Source organism: Xenopus laevis, chromosome 6S (assembly GCF_017654675.1).
Source record: "Xenopus laevis strain J_2021 chromosome 6S, Xenopus_laevis_v10.1, whole genome shotgun sequence".
NCBI classification, from domain to species: domain Eukaryota; kingdom Metazoa; phylum Chordata; class Amphibia; order Anura; family Pipidae; genus Xenopus; species Xenopus laevis.
The window spans coordinates 18,947,645-18,961,952 of NC_054382.1; the positions used below are offsets into that span (position 1 = coordinate 18,947,645).

The 14,308-nt window shown below is 39.5% G+C and overlaps 1 protein-coding gene across 15 annotated transcripts in view; it reads right to left on the reverse strand.

Moving 5' to 3' along the window:
* Window positions 1–5,022: 5,022 nt before the first annotated feature.
* The window catches only part of kiaa1217.S (KIAA1217 S homeolog), a 261,072-nt gene continuing 251,786 nt past the window's right edge, over window positions 5,023–14,308 (reverse strand). For 11 of the 15 annotated variants that reach the window (XM_041567402.1, XM_018269086.2, XM_041567400.1 and 8 more), the window contains 4 exons: window positions 13,908–14,021; window positions 7,286–8,878; window positions 6,781–6,906; window positions 5,023–6,185 (listed from right to left, as the gene is read on the reverse strand). In XM_041567402.1, the coding sequence (XP_041423336.1) occupies window positions 5,694–6,185; window positions 6,781–6,906; window positions 7,286–8,878; window positions 13,908–14,021 (2,325 nt within the window). In that variant the 3' untranslated portion in view covers window positions 5,023–5,693. The remainder of the gene's footprint in view (window positions 6,186–6,780; window positions 6,907–7,285; window positions 8,879–13,907; window positions 14,022–14,308) is intronic. The other 4 variants (XM_041567415.1, XM_041567413.1, XM_041567404.1 and 1 more) reach the window with 3 other exon arrangements.

Here is a 14,308-nt window from a genome sequence, read left to right on the forward strand (position 1 = left end):
TATACCTGTATATTACTGGTTTATTGATAACTGATCAGGCTTGCGTGAGGTTCTCAGACAGTTCCAGAGTGTCGTAGCCTTGGCTCTACACTGGAGCAGAACTTTGCTGGAAGGTACATCATCATTCATGTTGGCCAAGGTAAGGGCTACTGACTGGAGCAGCCATGATGATTTCATTTCCATTAGAATATTCTCTTGGTATAGATTTACATTTATTGCCATTTTAAAAGTTTAATCTAGACCATGCAAAGTAATTACAGCCATGCCATTCTATAGCACTATGACATTATACCTCCCAACTGTCCTGTTTTTTGTGGTACAGTCCTGATTTTGACCGCTCAGCCCGCAGTCCTGGGTTTCATACTGAAATGTCCCGACTTTCTCTTTGATCTTCTGCACTGACGCCAGAAAAAGATATGTTTCGGAAACTTTATTAAAATAAGAGCCTTTTTGGCAGAGAGCCCAGAACACCTGCTCTTGGATACTTTTGTAACAATTTAAGATCAGCAAAGAAACAATTCTAATTATTTAAGATAAGAAGATCTCCTGGGAGAACTGACACTAGCAGCTTAAAGGGCAATTCACTTTCATTAGCAAAACTGTGATAACACATAAAACATTGCACTAAAGCTCCCAGAAATGTGTTCAAGCTTTCATAAGGGGCAGATTTATCAAAGTGTGAATTTAGAACTCCCCACAGAAAAACGCCTCCATTTTCTATTCATTCCTATGGGATGTTTAGAATCTTATTTGTTGAGTTTTTCTGTGGTGAGTTCCACACTTTCGCAGATTTTCCAGCAAAGCAAAACTGGAGAAATTCGCCCATCACTGTCTGGCAGCTCAGTAATTCCGGCGCAGGCTCTGAACTGTTACAATTCTGCAACATTTAGTTGATACATTTCTCAGCAGCATCTCTGGAGTATTAGCAACTATTGTATCAATTCTAACAGCTGCCTTTAATGAAACTCAGAGATTCTGCTCAGCAGGGACAAAAATAAGAAATGTATCAACTAAATGTATCAATTTAGAACAGTTTACAGGGTCGGCGACCCCCCTCCCAGAGCTGCTTTACACTTCAATATTCGATATTAACTGTCACACATATAAAATAAAAAGTCATTATTTCTGGTGAACAATCTGAAACCAACTAGTTGTTGTCTAGTGAAGGTGAAAAGCCTTTTAAGGACAGTGGCTTAAAGGGAGATTTGTAACCCACAATAAAAATGCTCAACAAATCTCTGGAAAATGCATCTCCATTGGAAATAACTGAAATCTCCACGGTAAAACCAAGTTTCCGTCTTCCGTAGTTGCCACGGGAGGAAACTTCAGGCGACTTTGCGGTTACCTCTGGCGGTTTCACTTATTTCCAATGGTGGCGCATTTTCGGGAGATTTGTCGCCCGCAGTTGTGCATAAATAATCAAACCTCCCCGTCGGCCATTGCCTTATACTTCTTTACTAGAATGCAAATGCACAGAGAGAAACCGCAATGCTTTGCATTTATCTCATGGGGAACAAACATTCATCCCTGATGGTGCGCAGGTTGCAGTTGGTGGATGCTGCAGCTTGGCGATCCCCTGCCATTACACTGGAAATAATGTTTGAAGTTTAGCCATTGCATTATGGAAACTTAAATGAAACTTAAAATAAACTTAAAGTGTGCAGAAAGGTGAGATGCGGTTCAGTTGTTTTCCACTAGATGTCACCACAATCCCACCTACAGGGAAGCCCGAGCGCATTCCATGATGCAGAGTCGCAGCATTCAATAGAATAGGTATCCAGCCAACTGTGATAAAATCAGAACTCTGTGATTTTTACTCTCAAATTATATGTTTATTTGTGTATCGCTGCATGTTATTCAACCACTCTCTCCCCTCGGAGCACAGATCTATGTGCCCAAGTTTGCACAGATACATCTCACCTAGCTTTAATGATCTAGTGACGGTATTTGCATAACTAGTTGTGACATCACAAGTTCATGATGTAAGCTCAGGCTGGTTTCTGTTTGAGTTAACTTTTAGTATGTTATAGAATGTCCTATTCCAGGCAACTTTGCAGTTGGTCTTTATTATTTATTTTTAGCAGTTCGAGTTATTCACCTTCCTCTTCTAAATTTTTCCAGCTTTCAAATCTGGGTCACTGACCCTGTTAGCCAAAAAACTACTTCTGTGTGAGGCAATTCATTTTTTTTTTTTTTTTATTACTTATCTTCCTTTTCAGTCCCCCAACCATACTTAATCCAGTCTCTTACTCAAACCACTCCTTTGTTGCTAAGAACAAAAAGACCCTAAAAACTAGACAGCAGCTGAAATAACAAACTGGAGAGCTGCGGAACACAAAAAAACAAAATAACTGAAAATCGGTGAAAATTAAAAAAGGAAGACCAATTGTAAATTGCTTTAGAATATCACGGTCTATATCATGCTAAATGTTAATCTAAAGGTGAACTGCCCTTTTAAGCAACAGGTCCTTAAATTATATATAAACCCTCAAAGCCAATAAATATGAAATCATTCAGCACTCATATAAACACTATTTGCACTTAACATGCTTTTTCAAGATATAAGATTGGCCCACTTAGAATTGAGAAAGTATCGAATGACCCTTTCTCTTCAAATTAATTTTCAGCTGGCGTTACTACCAGGTGGCAATGCAGTTTAAAATGGTTAATTTCTCGAAAACTAGGAAAAAGAAACCCATCATTCATGTAAATTGCAAAAGCGCTTAAAAGTACAGTCCGCAATTTAACCCGAATTTGTTTGTAGAATTGGCAGTTGGGAAGGCAAGTGCGTTAAAGTGTTCCTGGTTAACTTGCCCTTGTTGATTTATTGAGTAGACACAGCCAGTAGATGCCAATGTTGGAATAGGACTGCCTCCCGCCAAATAGAATGTAAATCGTGGGCGGGATGTCTCTCTACATGCAGAATTTTGTGCAAAAGGCAGTTTTTTTGTTAGATTTTGTTTGTACAGAGTGTTGCATAAATATTCGCAATTTGCGATTATGCCATATTTAAAGGAGAAGGAAATTGAATTTATTTGCAGGTGGCAAAACACAGAAATTCGCCTCGAATTCGTGCCAGGCGAATTTATTCGCCCATCACTACATGGAATTCTTAGTTTTCTAAAGTCGCCCGAAGTTGCCTCACAAGGAAACTTTGGACGACTTTGGAAAGCCGAAGCAATCCGAGTACCATCCTGCTGGCTAGAATGTAAATCGCCGGCGGGATGGCACTCGGATCGCTTCAGCTTCCTTGCGAGGCAACTTCGGGCGACTTTGGAAAACAAAGCCTTCCGAGTGCCGTTCGGGGGGATTAGTCGCCCATAAAAATTTCTTTCCTTTTAGTCGCCTGAAGAAGGGCGACTGGGCGACTAATCTCCCGGAATAGCAGCGTGTGTCTCTGTCCTTAGACAATCAATAAGTGTCCTCAGGATTTAGGAGAGATAATGTGTATATTAAACTGCAGGCGGCAGAGATATGTATAAATAACATCCAACGAAAAGAAAAATACTGTACAGCACTTTATTTCAGAAAAGTGATCATCATAGATATTTGTTACATTAGTTGTACAAATTCATCCATTTACAAAAAAAAATAATAATAATAATAATAATTATAGTAATGTGCAAACCGTTTTCCAGCTTTTCACCCCTTTCTCTCGCTTTATGGCCGCTATTATCTTAACATGCACAAGACGGGTTCCAAATGCATGTTGGAGGGACACTTGGTAGCCGCACGTTGGACACCCCTGCTATGATTAATGGACATCTATATACAAGCATCCTAACCCCCCTTTATTAAACTTTTTTTTTTTATTATGAAAAATGTAAAATTGCTTTTCTAAGACACTTTTCTTGAATTTTCCAGATATTAGAAGTTTTTAAACTGCTAATATAATGCATTTTACAACTGTGTCACCTGCTGTTCATTTGACTTTCTCTGTTCACTAACTTCATTTTCTGAGCGGACGCTGCTTTTCCCACTAAAGGAATTTTCAGACGACTATATGAGCCGTTTTTAAACTGCGGATATTTTAAAAACTACAAAAGAAAATTTAAATGGCAAAAGTGTTTAGAAGAGCACTTCGATTTTAATGTCTTCAGGGCTTACGTTTCCATTAATATCGTATCATACTGTCCCTAAACTTATCCAAAACCCAAGAGAAGGACATGACAGGCAGTATTTAAAAAAATAGAATGTGATAAATAAGCCACTCAATTGTCCTTTCGGCTTCAAATAGAGAGGCCGGGAGCCGTATATATTTACTGAGAAGAAATCTTGAGGCCAATAGCTGAACTCTAATACCTATTATAGGGTGAAGCAGTTTATAGGCTTTTTATATCTTATATATAATGATGGGCGAATCTGTGCCGTTCACGAAACACACTGAAGTCAATGGGCGTCAAAATAATTTTGCTGCTCGCGTCAATTTTCCGCAAGCGGCAAATTTCAAACACGCGACTATTTGGTCCAAATGCATTAAAGTCAATGGCGTCCAAATAATTATGACGCGCAGCAATTTTGACGCGTCACTTTTTTTTTTTGGACGCGGTGGATTTTTCCAGGTAAATTATTAATTATTAATTTGTTTGCGGCAAAATTAAGGAAATTCGCAGCAAATTCGTGTCTGGCGAGTTTATTCGCCCATCGCTACTTATATACCCAGGTCTAGGGCAGGCAAGGGACCATTAAGTCCAACTGAAGAACTGCACCTACTGCTCCTAAGGGCAAGGCCAGACATTGGCGTTTTATAAAAAGGACAGCCAGGCGTAAATACGCCACTGAAACCACACGCAACCGTCAATATGCGTTTTTCAGCACGTAGGTTTCTTTTCCCAGCATGCACTCCTCATTGTTCTCATTGAATTTGGACGCCATATTTAAAATACGCTGCGAATTTACGTAAAGTGTGGTTTCAAACGTGCAGATCCCATAGAGTCTATTGATTTGATAGTTTCTTGACGTATTGGCGTTTCTGCTAAAAAACGTCAATACTGGCGTCCTGTGGCGGATTTCAGCTTGTAAGCGCCCTGTGTGAATTGTCATAGTGCGTTTCCATTAGTTTCAGTGGTAGTGCAGTTTAGGCGTATTTACTCCTGGCTGTTCTTTTTTAAAAACACAACATAAAAAACGTTGCAAAAACGCCACGTCTAGCCTTGCCCTAAGCCTCCAACTGGACCTAATCTAAGTCATCACTATCACCAGCCTGGCAGCCTCATGTATCACTGGCTGACCCAGTTTTTCTGCTTGACTCTTCAAACAAAATACATTGTATCAATATGAAAATAGAATGGTAAAATGATCATCTAAAGCAACGAGATGTACAGTCGACAAAAATAGAAATCTTTCATTTTCGCCAGCATTAAAGTAAAAGAAAATAACCTTTTTGCAGATATAATTTCATGCTAGCATATTTTTTTTTTTGTAGCTGCAGACTTCATAGTTAAAAAATATTTAATATAAAATAATCTCTGTCCTTGCAATCTTTCACCTGTTCCTTGTCACGCAAGCCCACGCATACACAATATTTACACACACTCCTTGCCAGGCTCCATGATGCTGAACACAGAACATGGATTAATTACAATGGCAAAAGGTTTGGCTGGACTCTTGTTAGTCTATGACTTGTGCACATGAGCTGTAGAATGAGGAGTTGGTGGCACCCCGTGGTGGACCTATTAACAGACATGGTGAGCTTAAGAGGTCTCCTTTGCATTCAGGCCTTTGCTTGCATTTCCGTTCTGTGACTTGTAGCTGGTGAAGCTAGGTGTGTGGATTGTGCGGACACTCTTCACACCTTGAGTCAGTGAAGAGGGAGAGACAGAAGAAGGGGGAGAAGAACTAGAAGCAGTAGGAGAGGGAAGAGCTGGTCTACCATTTGAGGCCTGCGGTGAGAATGAAAGATGGTGACCTTTATACGTAGGTGGGGGCTGAAGTTTTGAGGAGCCGTTGTGAGCAGGACGTATGAGGGCTGAGGAGTTAATGGTGCGGCTAGCTTGAATGTTAGAATGGGCAACAGAAACATGTGACTTCACAGGAGGGTTAGGGGGGTTAGAGGTGTCACTTGACTGAGCAGGCACAGAGCCACTTTTCCCAGTGTTAGAGGAAAAGCCTGGAATCTTAGAAACAGATAAAGAAGGGGTAGAAGCCTTAACATCCCCACCAGCTTTCTTAGTACCTCCGTTAGCCTGCAAATAAAGATGGCAGGAGACAGGTTTGTCAAAATGCTTCATGAAATACACCAATAAAGGCAACGGAGAAAAGTCCCATGTATACCTTATCCCCCTCCCTGGAACCAGGAGAATCTTTCCAAAGCAAAGAGAGAATTTAGCTAACAGAGTTAAGTAGGGTACCAGGAAGCAAAGGCTAGTCATGTCAACCAACGGGTGACTCCTTTCCAACACTGGCCATGCTTTAGGATTAATAGTACAGAATGAAGCCATTAATGCAGTGCACTGAACGTACCCGGGTTAGTACTGAAGAGCTGAACCCCACCGAACCCCACTTTCAAGTGCCGCATTACCACACAAAGTTGTGTCCTGTTCGTTCATCGTAGCCGAATGTCTTGAGGTTGAGCAAAGCAAGAGATGTTTTACGGCAGGCATGCATAAGTATGGTAAAAGTGAGAGAGGGTTTTTGTTTTCATGCCCCCCGATCCAGGTGTTTAGCTAAAGAATTGAGAAAGCAAACAATCCTTGTTTCGGATATGTTTAGTCTGTTACGTGGCTTGAAGTTTAGAAGCATTAAGTCTTTTTCCCAAGGGGTGGCCTAGGGTAAAACTACCTGTCTGTATTGGCGCTGCGGCTCCTGCAGTTTGGGCTGTTTGCTAGTTTTGTCCACGTTTGCTTGCCTACTTTTAGAAGACATTGGGATTGGCATTCTGCTGGTTTGTGGTCCTCCATTTGAACCCTAGAGGAACAACCAAAGGAAAAGAAATAGAAATAATGACAAATATCAGAAATCAGGTGTTCTGTCGCAGACTGTGCTCATGCCATGCCCTGCCAATATCAAACCCACCTTTAGTCATGCAAAGAAAACATTTCAGGGTTATGGTCAGAAAACAACACGCAATCATGACATTGATTTATCAGAATCATTGCAAACACAAGTGCCATTGATCATTGTATTTGATTTGCCCATCACCAAGGAAACAAGTATATTAAACCGACAGCATGTTAGAAACTACAGGGAAAGCCAGCCACCTGAAGAACAACAATCAAGTCATTCGCCACCACTGTTCACCATGATTCGGTCAGTATTAGACACGGGGCTTCTTTTGTGGAGATACCTTACGTGCTGCAGTCGGAATGGAGGAAGGGGTCGATAGAACCGGTTTTGTTTCTTCTGCTGGTTCCACCGCCCCAGTCTTGATGTCACTGGAGACTTTCTCTCTAGTCTCTAAAACCTCTGTCCTCATTATGGGTGCCATTTCACTCATCAGGGTCTCTTGCTGCTTTATAGTTTGCTCAAGACTGTCTAGAATCTTGTATGTGGTTCTCTTTATCTCATCAGTCCGTGACACCTGAATGTCTGTCTCCAAACTCCCTGCTTCAGCTTCAGAGCTGGATTTGGCATTTTCCTCTTTGCTGTTGGATCTTACAATTTCAAACCTCTTTGCTTCTTTGTGTTGCTTTATAGTCCCATCTGGTTCTTCTTCCTCTTCGTAGACCACAACCTGTAAAGTTTTCTTCCCCGTTTTTGTCCCTGTCCGGATTGCTTGGGTGAGAGCAGCGAGCTGTTTTTTGGGAAATTTAAATTTGAATTTCTTTTTGACATCTTGCCGTTGGCCAAACTGATCATCACAAGCTTCAGACTTGTCATCATCTGTGAAATGGGTCTGTGTGGCATTTGCATCTTCGAAGATCGTCTTTTTCATTTCAGCCAAAGATGGATAATTGAATCGGTACTTGTTTTCCAAACCAGGACCCTCCGCGGATACTTTAATGGTATGTTCCATTGGTAACTTCTGCTTTGATTCCTGGGATGGAGATACTTCTGTTTCCTCTTCCTCTTCTTCTTCTATTTTGGCCTGTGACATATGTTTTTCTAGATCATCATCACCTTCCTCAAATATTGTTGAAAGTCTCTTATATGCTGACTTAATATCCATTGGTTCATCAAATATGATGATGACCGGTTTCTTGTCAGTGCAAACCATGGGGTCTTCAGATCCTACATTTACTAAATTCCCAGAGAGTATTTTCTCATTATTTCCTCTATCAATGTTGAAAGTTTGTACATCTTCCCCTCTACGGTTGACAATGTCCTGAACCTCTCCAGTTGAAAGCACCTGGACTTTAGTTTTAGTTATCATGAAAGCAATATTATCTGCTGGAGATTTTGCTTCGGTCGGTGACGTTGTTGGAGAATCGGTTTCCTCAGACTGTTGTTGACTAAGACTTCTTCTGGATGACTTATTTCTCAGTACAACAGTTTGACCCACATCCATATAAGGCATTTCCTGCTCATTTAATGGCTTTAAAGTTGACAGATGACTTTCTACCACCTTTTCCTTCTCTTCATGCAAAATATCCCCAACTTTGACATTTAAAACTTCTGTTTTGTGTTGAGGTTTTCCACTCTCTGATTCCTTCAATGCATTAAATTTGATGGTTCTCTTCTCAAGGATTCCTGGGATGACAAGTGGAGACATATCTTCTTTTTCACATTCTTTGTCCGGTGAGATCTCTTTATCAGTTTGGCTCTCTCTACATTTCTCCCTTCCTGTAAACAGACTGTAGGTGGATTTCTCATTCACAATAATTGTATCCCCCTGCCTAATCATTGTAGAATCAGATGCTGGAATTAGTACATTTTGTATTTTCCACTTTTCTTCTGGGCTTTCAGAATTTAAACACTCTTTTGAAACTGTGCATGAAACCTAGGAGGGAATTATTAGATGTTAAATTGACTTTTTTACACTTTATGGTACCTATTGCAGTAAGTATTTTTATATTGTATATCCCTCGACCACATAAAAACAACTTGAAAACAAATGACTGTTCTAAGATTCATATAGACCAGGCCCTGGCATCACAGATATGAGGAGAGCAGTGTCGGACTGGCCCACCGGGATACCAGGAAAACTCCCGGTGGGCCCAGGTTTCAGTAGGTCCTCCTGGTTCTACATTTGGCCTATTTCATGGCCATTCCCTATTTCTAGGCTAAATTTAAAAAAAGAGGGTAAAAAGATGGAATAATAGATTATAGTAAGTAAAGAAAAGAGATTAGGAGAATAGAGGTTGAGTGAAGAGAGGAAGAAAATAGTACTGAGAGTGGGCCCTTACTCTAAGGTTTTTTGATGGCCCCCTGGTGTCCCAGTCCGAGACTTGAGGACAGTATCAATTTTACTCCTTTCAGAACTCAAAACTCAGCATTTTATTTAGGGAGAGATGTTTTTATGGTCCCTAACCAAGGAAATACCAAGGGACCAACGAAATCCCTAACCAGCTGCTTAAAGAACTTGGTGGCATCCTTAAAGGGCATGTAAAGGCAAAAAATAAAATCCCATTTTTACTTTCTTTAATGAAAAAGAAACCAATTTACTTTAATTAAAAACTGTGTACCTTTTTTATAAGGAACCTGACTGTATGCAGTGAAATTCTCCCTTATCTTACCTGCTGTTCATAAGTATGATTGTTTCCCTGCAGAGCAGTTAAGGAACATCTGACAATTCCTATCCACAGCAGTAAATGAAGAGAGAATTTCACTGCATACAGTCAGGTTTCTAATAAAAACGGTTTTTAATTCAAGTATATTGGAGATAGATTTCTTTTTAATTAAAGAAAGTAAAAATGGGATTTTATTTTTTTTTGCCTTTACCTGCCCTTTAAAGGAGAAGAAATACCATTTTCTACTTTGTGGTGCCAAAAGTTAGGCCACAAGAAGACCTGTAGAAGTAGGAAGAGGATCGCTCCGTGGTGCTCATTAGAAGAACCCTGGGCCAGTGAGGTTTTCTGTTAATCGGAAGCACCAGCCTGGGGTGTAACGTAGGTAAAAGCAGCCACTTGGGGGTGTCTAACTTTTGGCACCCCAAGTGTAAAATGGTATTCCTTCTCCTTTAATGCAAACACTTTGGATATTCGCCCCTTCATTAAATCTAGAAGTCTGAATTTTAAAAAAAATCAAGTTTTCATTTTTTTTTTGTATGCTAGGGATCAGAAAAAAAACACAACTGCAAAACTCATATATTCTAACATGTATAAATCAGCCTTGCCATGACTGCTTACATTCCATTTGGTTACAAATTATCTTTTGTAGCACAGGAGCCTCCTTTTTATGCAGACTAGCCACTTAGAATAGAATTTCGCACTTAATTGAACAAATGTTAATTTAAAAATTTAAGAAGCAAGACAAACTTGGTACCCATTCTATAAGGGCAGAACTACATGGGCGATTTAGGTCCGATCCGACGCCAAGCGACAAAACACTGGCGTCAAGTCGCATCAGACTTGATGCCAACTTTTCATCGCATGGTCACGGATCGGACCTAAATCGCCCATGTAGTTCTAACCTAACTAAGGGCTCTTACTGACGAGCGTTTTTACCTGCGCTCCCCTGCGTTCCGTTTTTCTGCGTTCAGCTGCAGGGGAGCGCAGGAATAGACGCATTACAGTTTTTCCAATGGGGCTGTACTCACACAGGCGCATGTAGGCGCCGAACGCAGGAAAAATGCAGCATGTTGCGTCTCAACCTGCGTTCGGCGCCTACACGCGCCTGTGTGAGTACAGCACCATTGGAAAAACTGTAATGCGTCTATTCCTGCGCTCCCGTGCGGCTGAACGCAGAAAAACGGAACGCAGGGGATCGCAGGTAAAAACGCTCGTCAGTAAGAGCCCTTATAGAAGATTTTCAAAGCAAGACTGCTGCCTGAGAGCAGAATGAGAAACTCCAGTGTAATTGAAAGCACATGTGAAAGAGCAATGCAATGGCCATGGCCCATACAAAATAGGAAGAAACCCCTTCAAACCCAAAATTTTGCTTAAAATTCAGCCAAATCCCAGGCTTTTCCCCAAGTTTCAGATCCATCTGAACCAGATCTGAATTCATTATCCATTTGACTGGCAAATCCCTAGACACTGACATTGGAACACGGCATTAATATAAGCTGAATCAAAACACATTTTTATTGCAAAGGATTTGGTTTCAACGTGATATTTTGCCAGATCCGCCGTCCAGGATTCAATAAGTGGCTAAATCCAGGAAATATGGATTGGATTAATTTCTAATTTAAGAAATAAACAAAAAACTGCTGCGCTAATATGTGAGTTGCTAAACATGTAAATACTTGCAGGAAACCACTGAAGAGAAGAGAATTGATTGTGTCCGCTCATATGTCTGTTTATTTTTATTCCTATAGCGCTACTTGTGTATACAGCTCTGTCCAACACTGTAGTTATAAGTACAGGTATGGGACCTGTTATCAAGAATACTCAGGACCTGGGGTTTTCCGAGTAATGGATCTTTCTGTGATTTAGATCTTCATACAATGTCTACTAGAAAATCACGTAAACATTAAATAAACCCAATAGGCTGGTTTTGCTTCCAATAAGGATTAATTATAATTTAGTTTGGATCAAGTACAAGGTACTGTTTTATTATTACAGAGAAAAAGGAAATCATTTTTAAAAAATTGGGATTTTTGATTATAATGGAGTCTATGGGAGACACCCTTTCCGTAATATGGAGCTTTCTGGATAACAGGTTTCTGGATACCTATATATGCTGTGCTTTATGGTCACATATGACCCTTTTTTGCCAGGTTTTCAATCTGATTTATTTTAGGGACAGCCTGGTGTCTGAAAGTCCATTAATACACAGAAAATCCTTATAGGGGTGATGTCTGTTTAGCATAACCATTATTTCTTATTATTCTCTATCTCTGCAGAGCTTTTCTGTAAGTCAGAAAGTTCTAAAGATATAAAGAGACATTCCTTTCAATTCATGCACTCTGTTAATGGGGATCCCTCATTATTATAAAAAAAAAAAAAACCTTAAAACTGTAATGGATGTTTCAGAAATAGTCTTTAGTGATTTTTTTTTCTTTTGGTTGTTTATATATTATTTTATGTATTAGTTGCTCAACCTATCATTTTTTACAGGTGCAATCAACACTCCGATGCTGTGAGTCACTGACAGATTTTACCAGCTCTAATTGGCTGATTCCAGGACGATTTACAATATAAGACAGTGCAAACATCATTAGGAGTGGTTTGCATCAGGACTCAAGCTGGGTTGAGAAAGCACACAAATTATATATATATATATATATATATATATATATATATATATATATATATATATAGTCAAATACAAGAGTCCTCTGCACTCAACCCATTATCAATATATTTAAGACAGAGACATTTTGTGCATACTGCTACTGAAAAATGCCTTACCCTTTAAACAAAACAGGGATTGTTTGTCCATATATTGCAATATATTTAAGCTGGCCAACTACGTCAAAGTCATCCCATATCTGGCCAGTCCTATGCTCAATTTTATCTGATTCATTAAAAACTAGTGGTGAGCACAACTTTCCCTTGTTTGTTATAGTTATACAGGAGCAGTGACCAGCTCCATGTTGTAGCTCCCACCCTTCCCAGCTATAGTCAGGTGATCCCACTGGTGTCTAATAAAAGGGCAGCCAAGTTTGGGAGTTTTACTTTGAAAGTAGCAAGTTAAGTTGCAGGTAAAACTTAGTCCCTTTGTAAAATGTATAATGAAGCAATAGAATTCTTAATGAATCAGATAAAATTGAGCATAGGACTGGCCAGATATGGGATGACTTTGACGTAGTTGGCCAGCTTAAATATATTTCAATATATGGACAAACAATCCCTGTGTTGTTTAAAGGGTAAGGCATTTTTCAGTAGCAGTATGCACAAAATGTCTCTGTCTTAAATATATTGATAATGGGTTGAGTGCAGAGGAATCTTGTATTTGTCTATATGTATTTTGTGGTCACAGCCTCATTGCACCCCCGCCTAATGGTTTTAAAAAATAGTGGTGAGCACAACTTTCCCTTGTTATATATATATATATATATATATATATATATATATATATATATATATATATATATATATTTATTTATTGATAAAAGTCCCCATGATGATCAAATAAAACAAGTTTTAATTCGATAAATCCCGGTGTGCTTCAGCATTCTTCATGGATATATAATATATATATATATATATATATATATATATATATATATAATTTCAATTAATTAGACATCCCTTACAGCTGTAGTGTTTATATAAGTGAAAGTTTCCTTTTAATGGTCATGTACATTTATTAGGCGTTAAGCAACAAGAAGAAGAAATGTAGATATGTCAATAGTTTACCTATTTGCAATTCATTAAATTCACAATAAGGGGCAGATTTACTAAGGTTTGAATGGTAAATTTTAATTTACGATTTTGGGGGGGGTCGAAACTCACAAATTCGATTTTAAAAGCACCAACTCGAATTTGAATTTGAATTTGAGATTTATCACTCCTCGACCCTGGAAACAGTTCTAATTCGATACTTCACCACCTAAAACCTGCCGAGTTCATGTAGAAGTCAAAGGCAAAGTTCCCTTGAACCATTTGAAGATGTTAATTGCCTTCCTGACATTCGAGTTGATTCGGATTCTATTCCAATTTTCGGGTCATTCCTATTCAATCGAATGTTAGACATTCCAGTTTTTTCATTAATAACCTCCCATTCGAGTTGTGAGTACTTTCGAATTTAAAAAAAATAAATCGCATAACTTCAAAATTCGACCTTTGATAACCTTTTCTAAAATGACTAAGATGGTAGTAGAGGGGGTGGGGTGCTAAAGACATGTGTAAGAACTTGAAGTTAGGGACATGTGTTAGTACATTAGAAAAGAAGGTTAGGGACATGCTACAGGCCAAAATTACCTTCTTTTCTTTAGCTTGGGTTACAGCTGTAGCTCTGAAATCTTGGCTATCTGCTTTAGAAAGCTCATTTGGGCTTTTAGGATTTACATCCACAAAAGAACACTTCTGGAAGGCCTAGCAAATGGAAACACCAGACATAGCGATTGGCTGTAGGTTACAACTATCTCTTCTCAGTCAACACACCATAATACTTGGGCCAAAGAATATTCCTTCTCTTTATAATTGCAGTCTCTGTGTACAATATCTCTGAAAAGGCCCCATACACGGACCAATAAAAGCTGCAGACCGACCGAGTCGGCACCTTATTGGCCCGTGTGTGGGGCCATTCGAGGGGCTTCCACTATCGATATCTGCTCGAAAGTCAGCCAGATGCGGTCCCGCGAACCGACTGCCCGTATCGG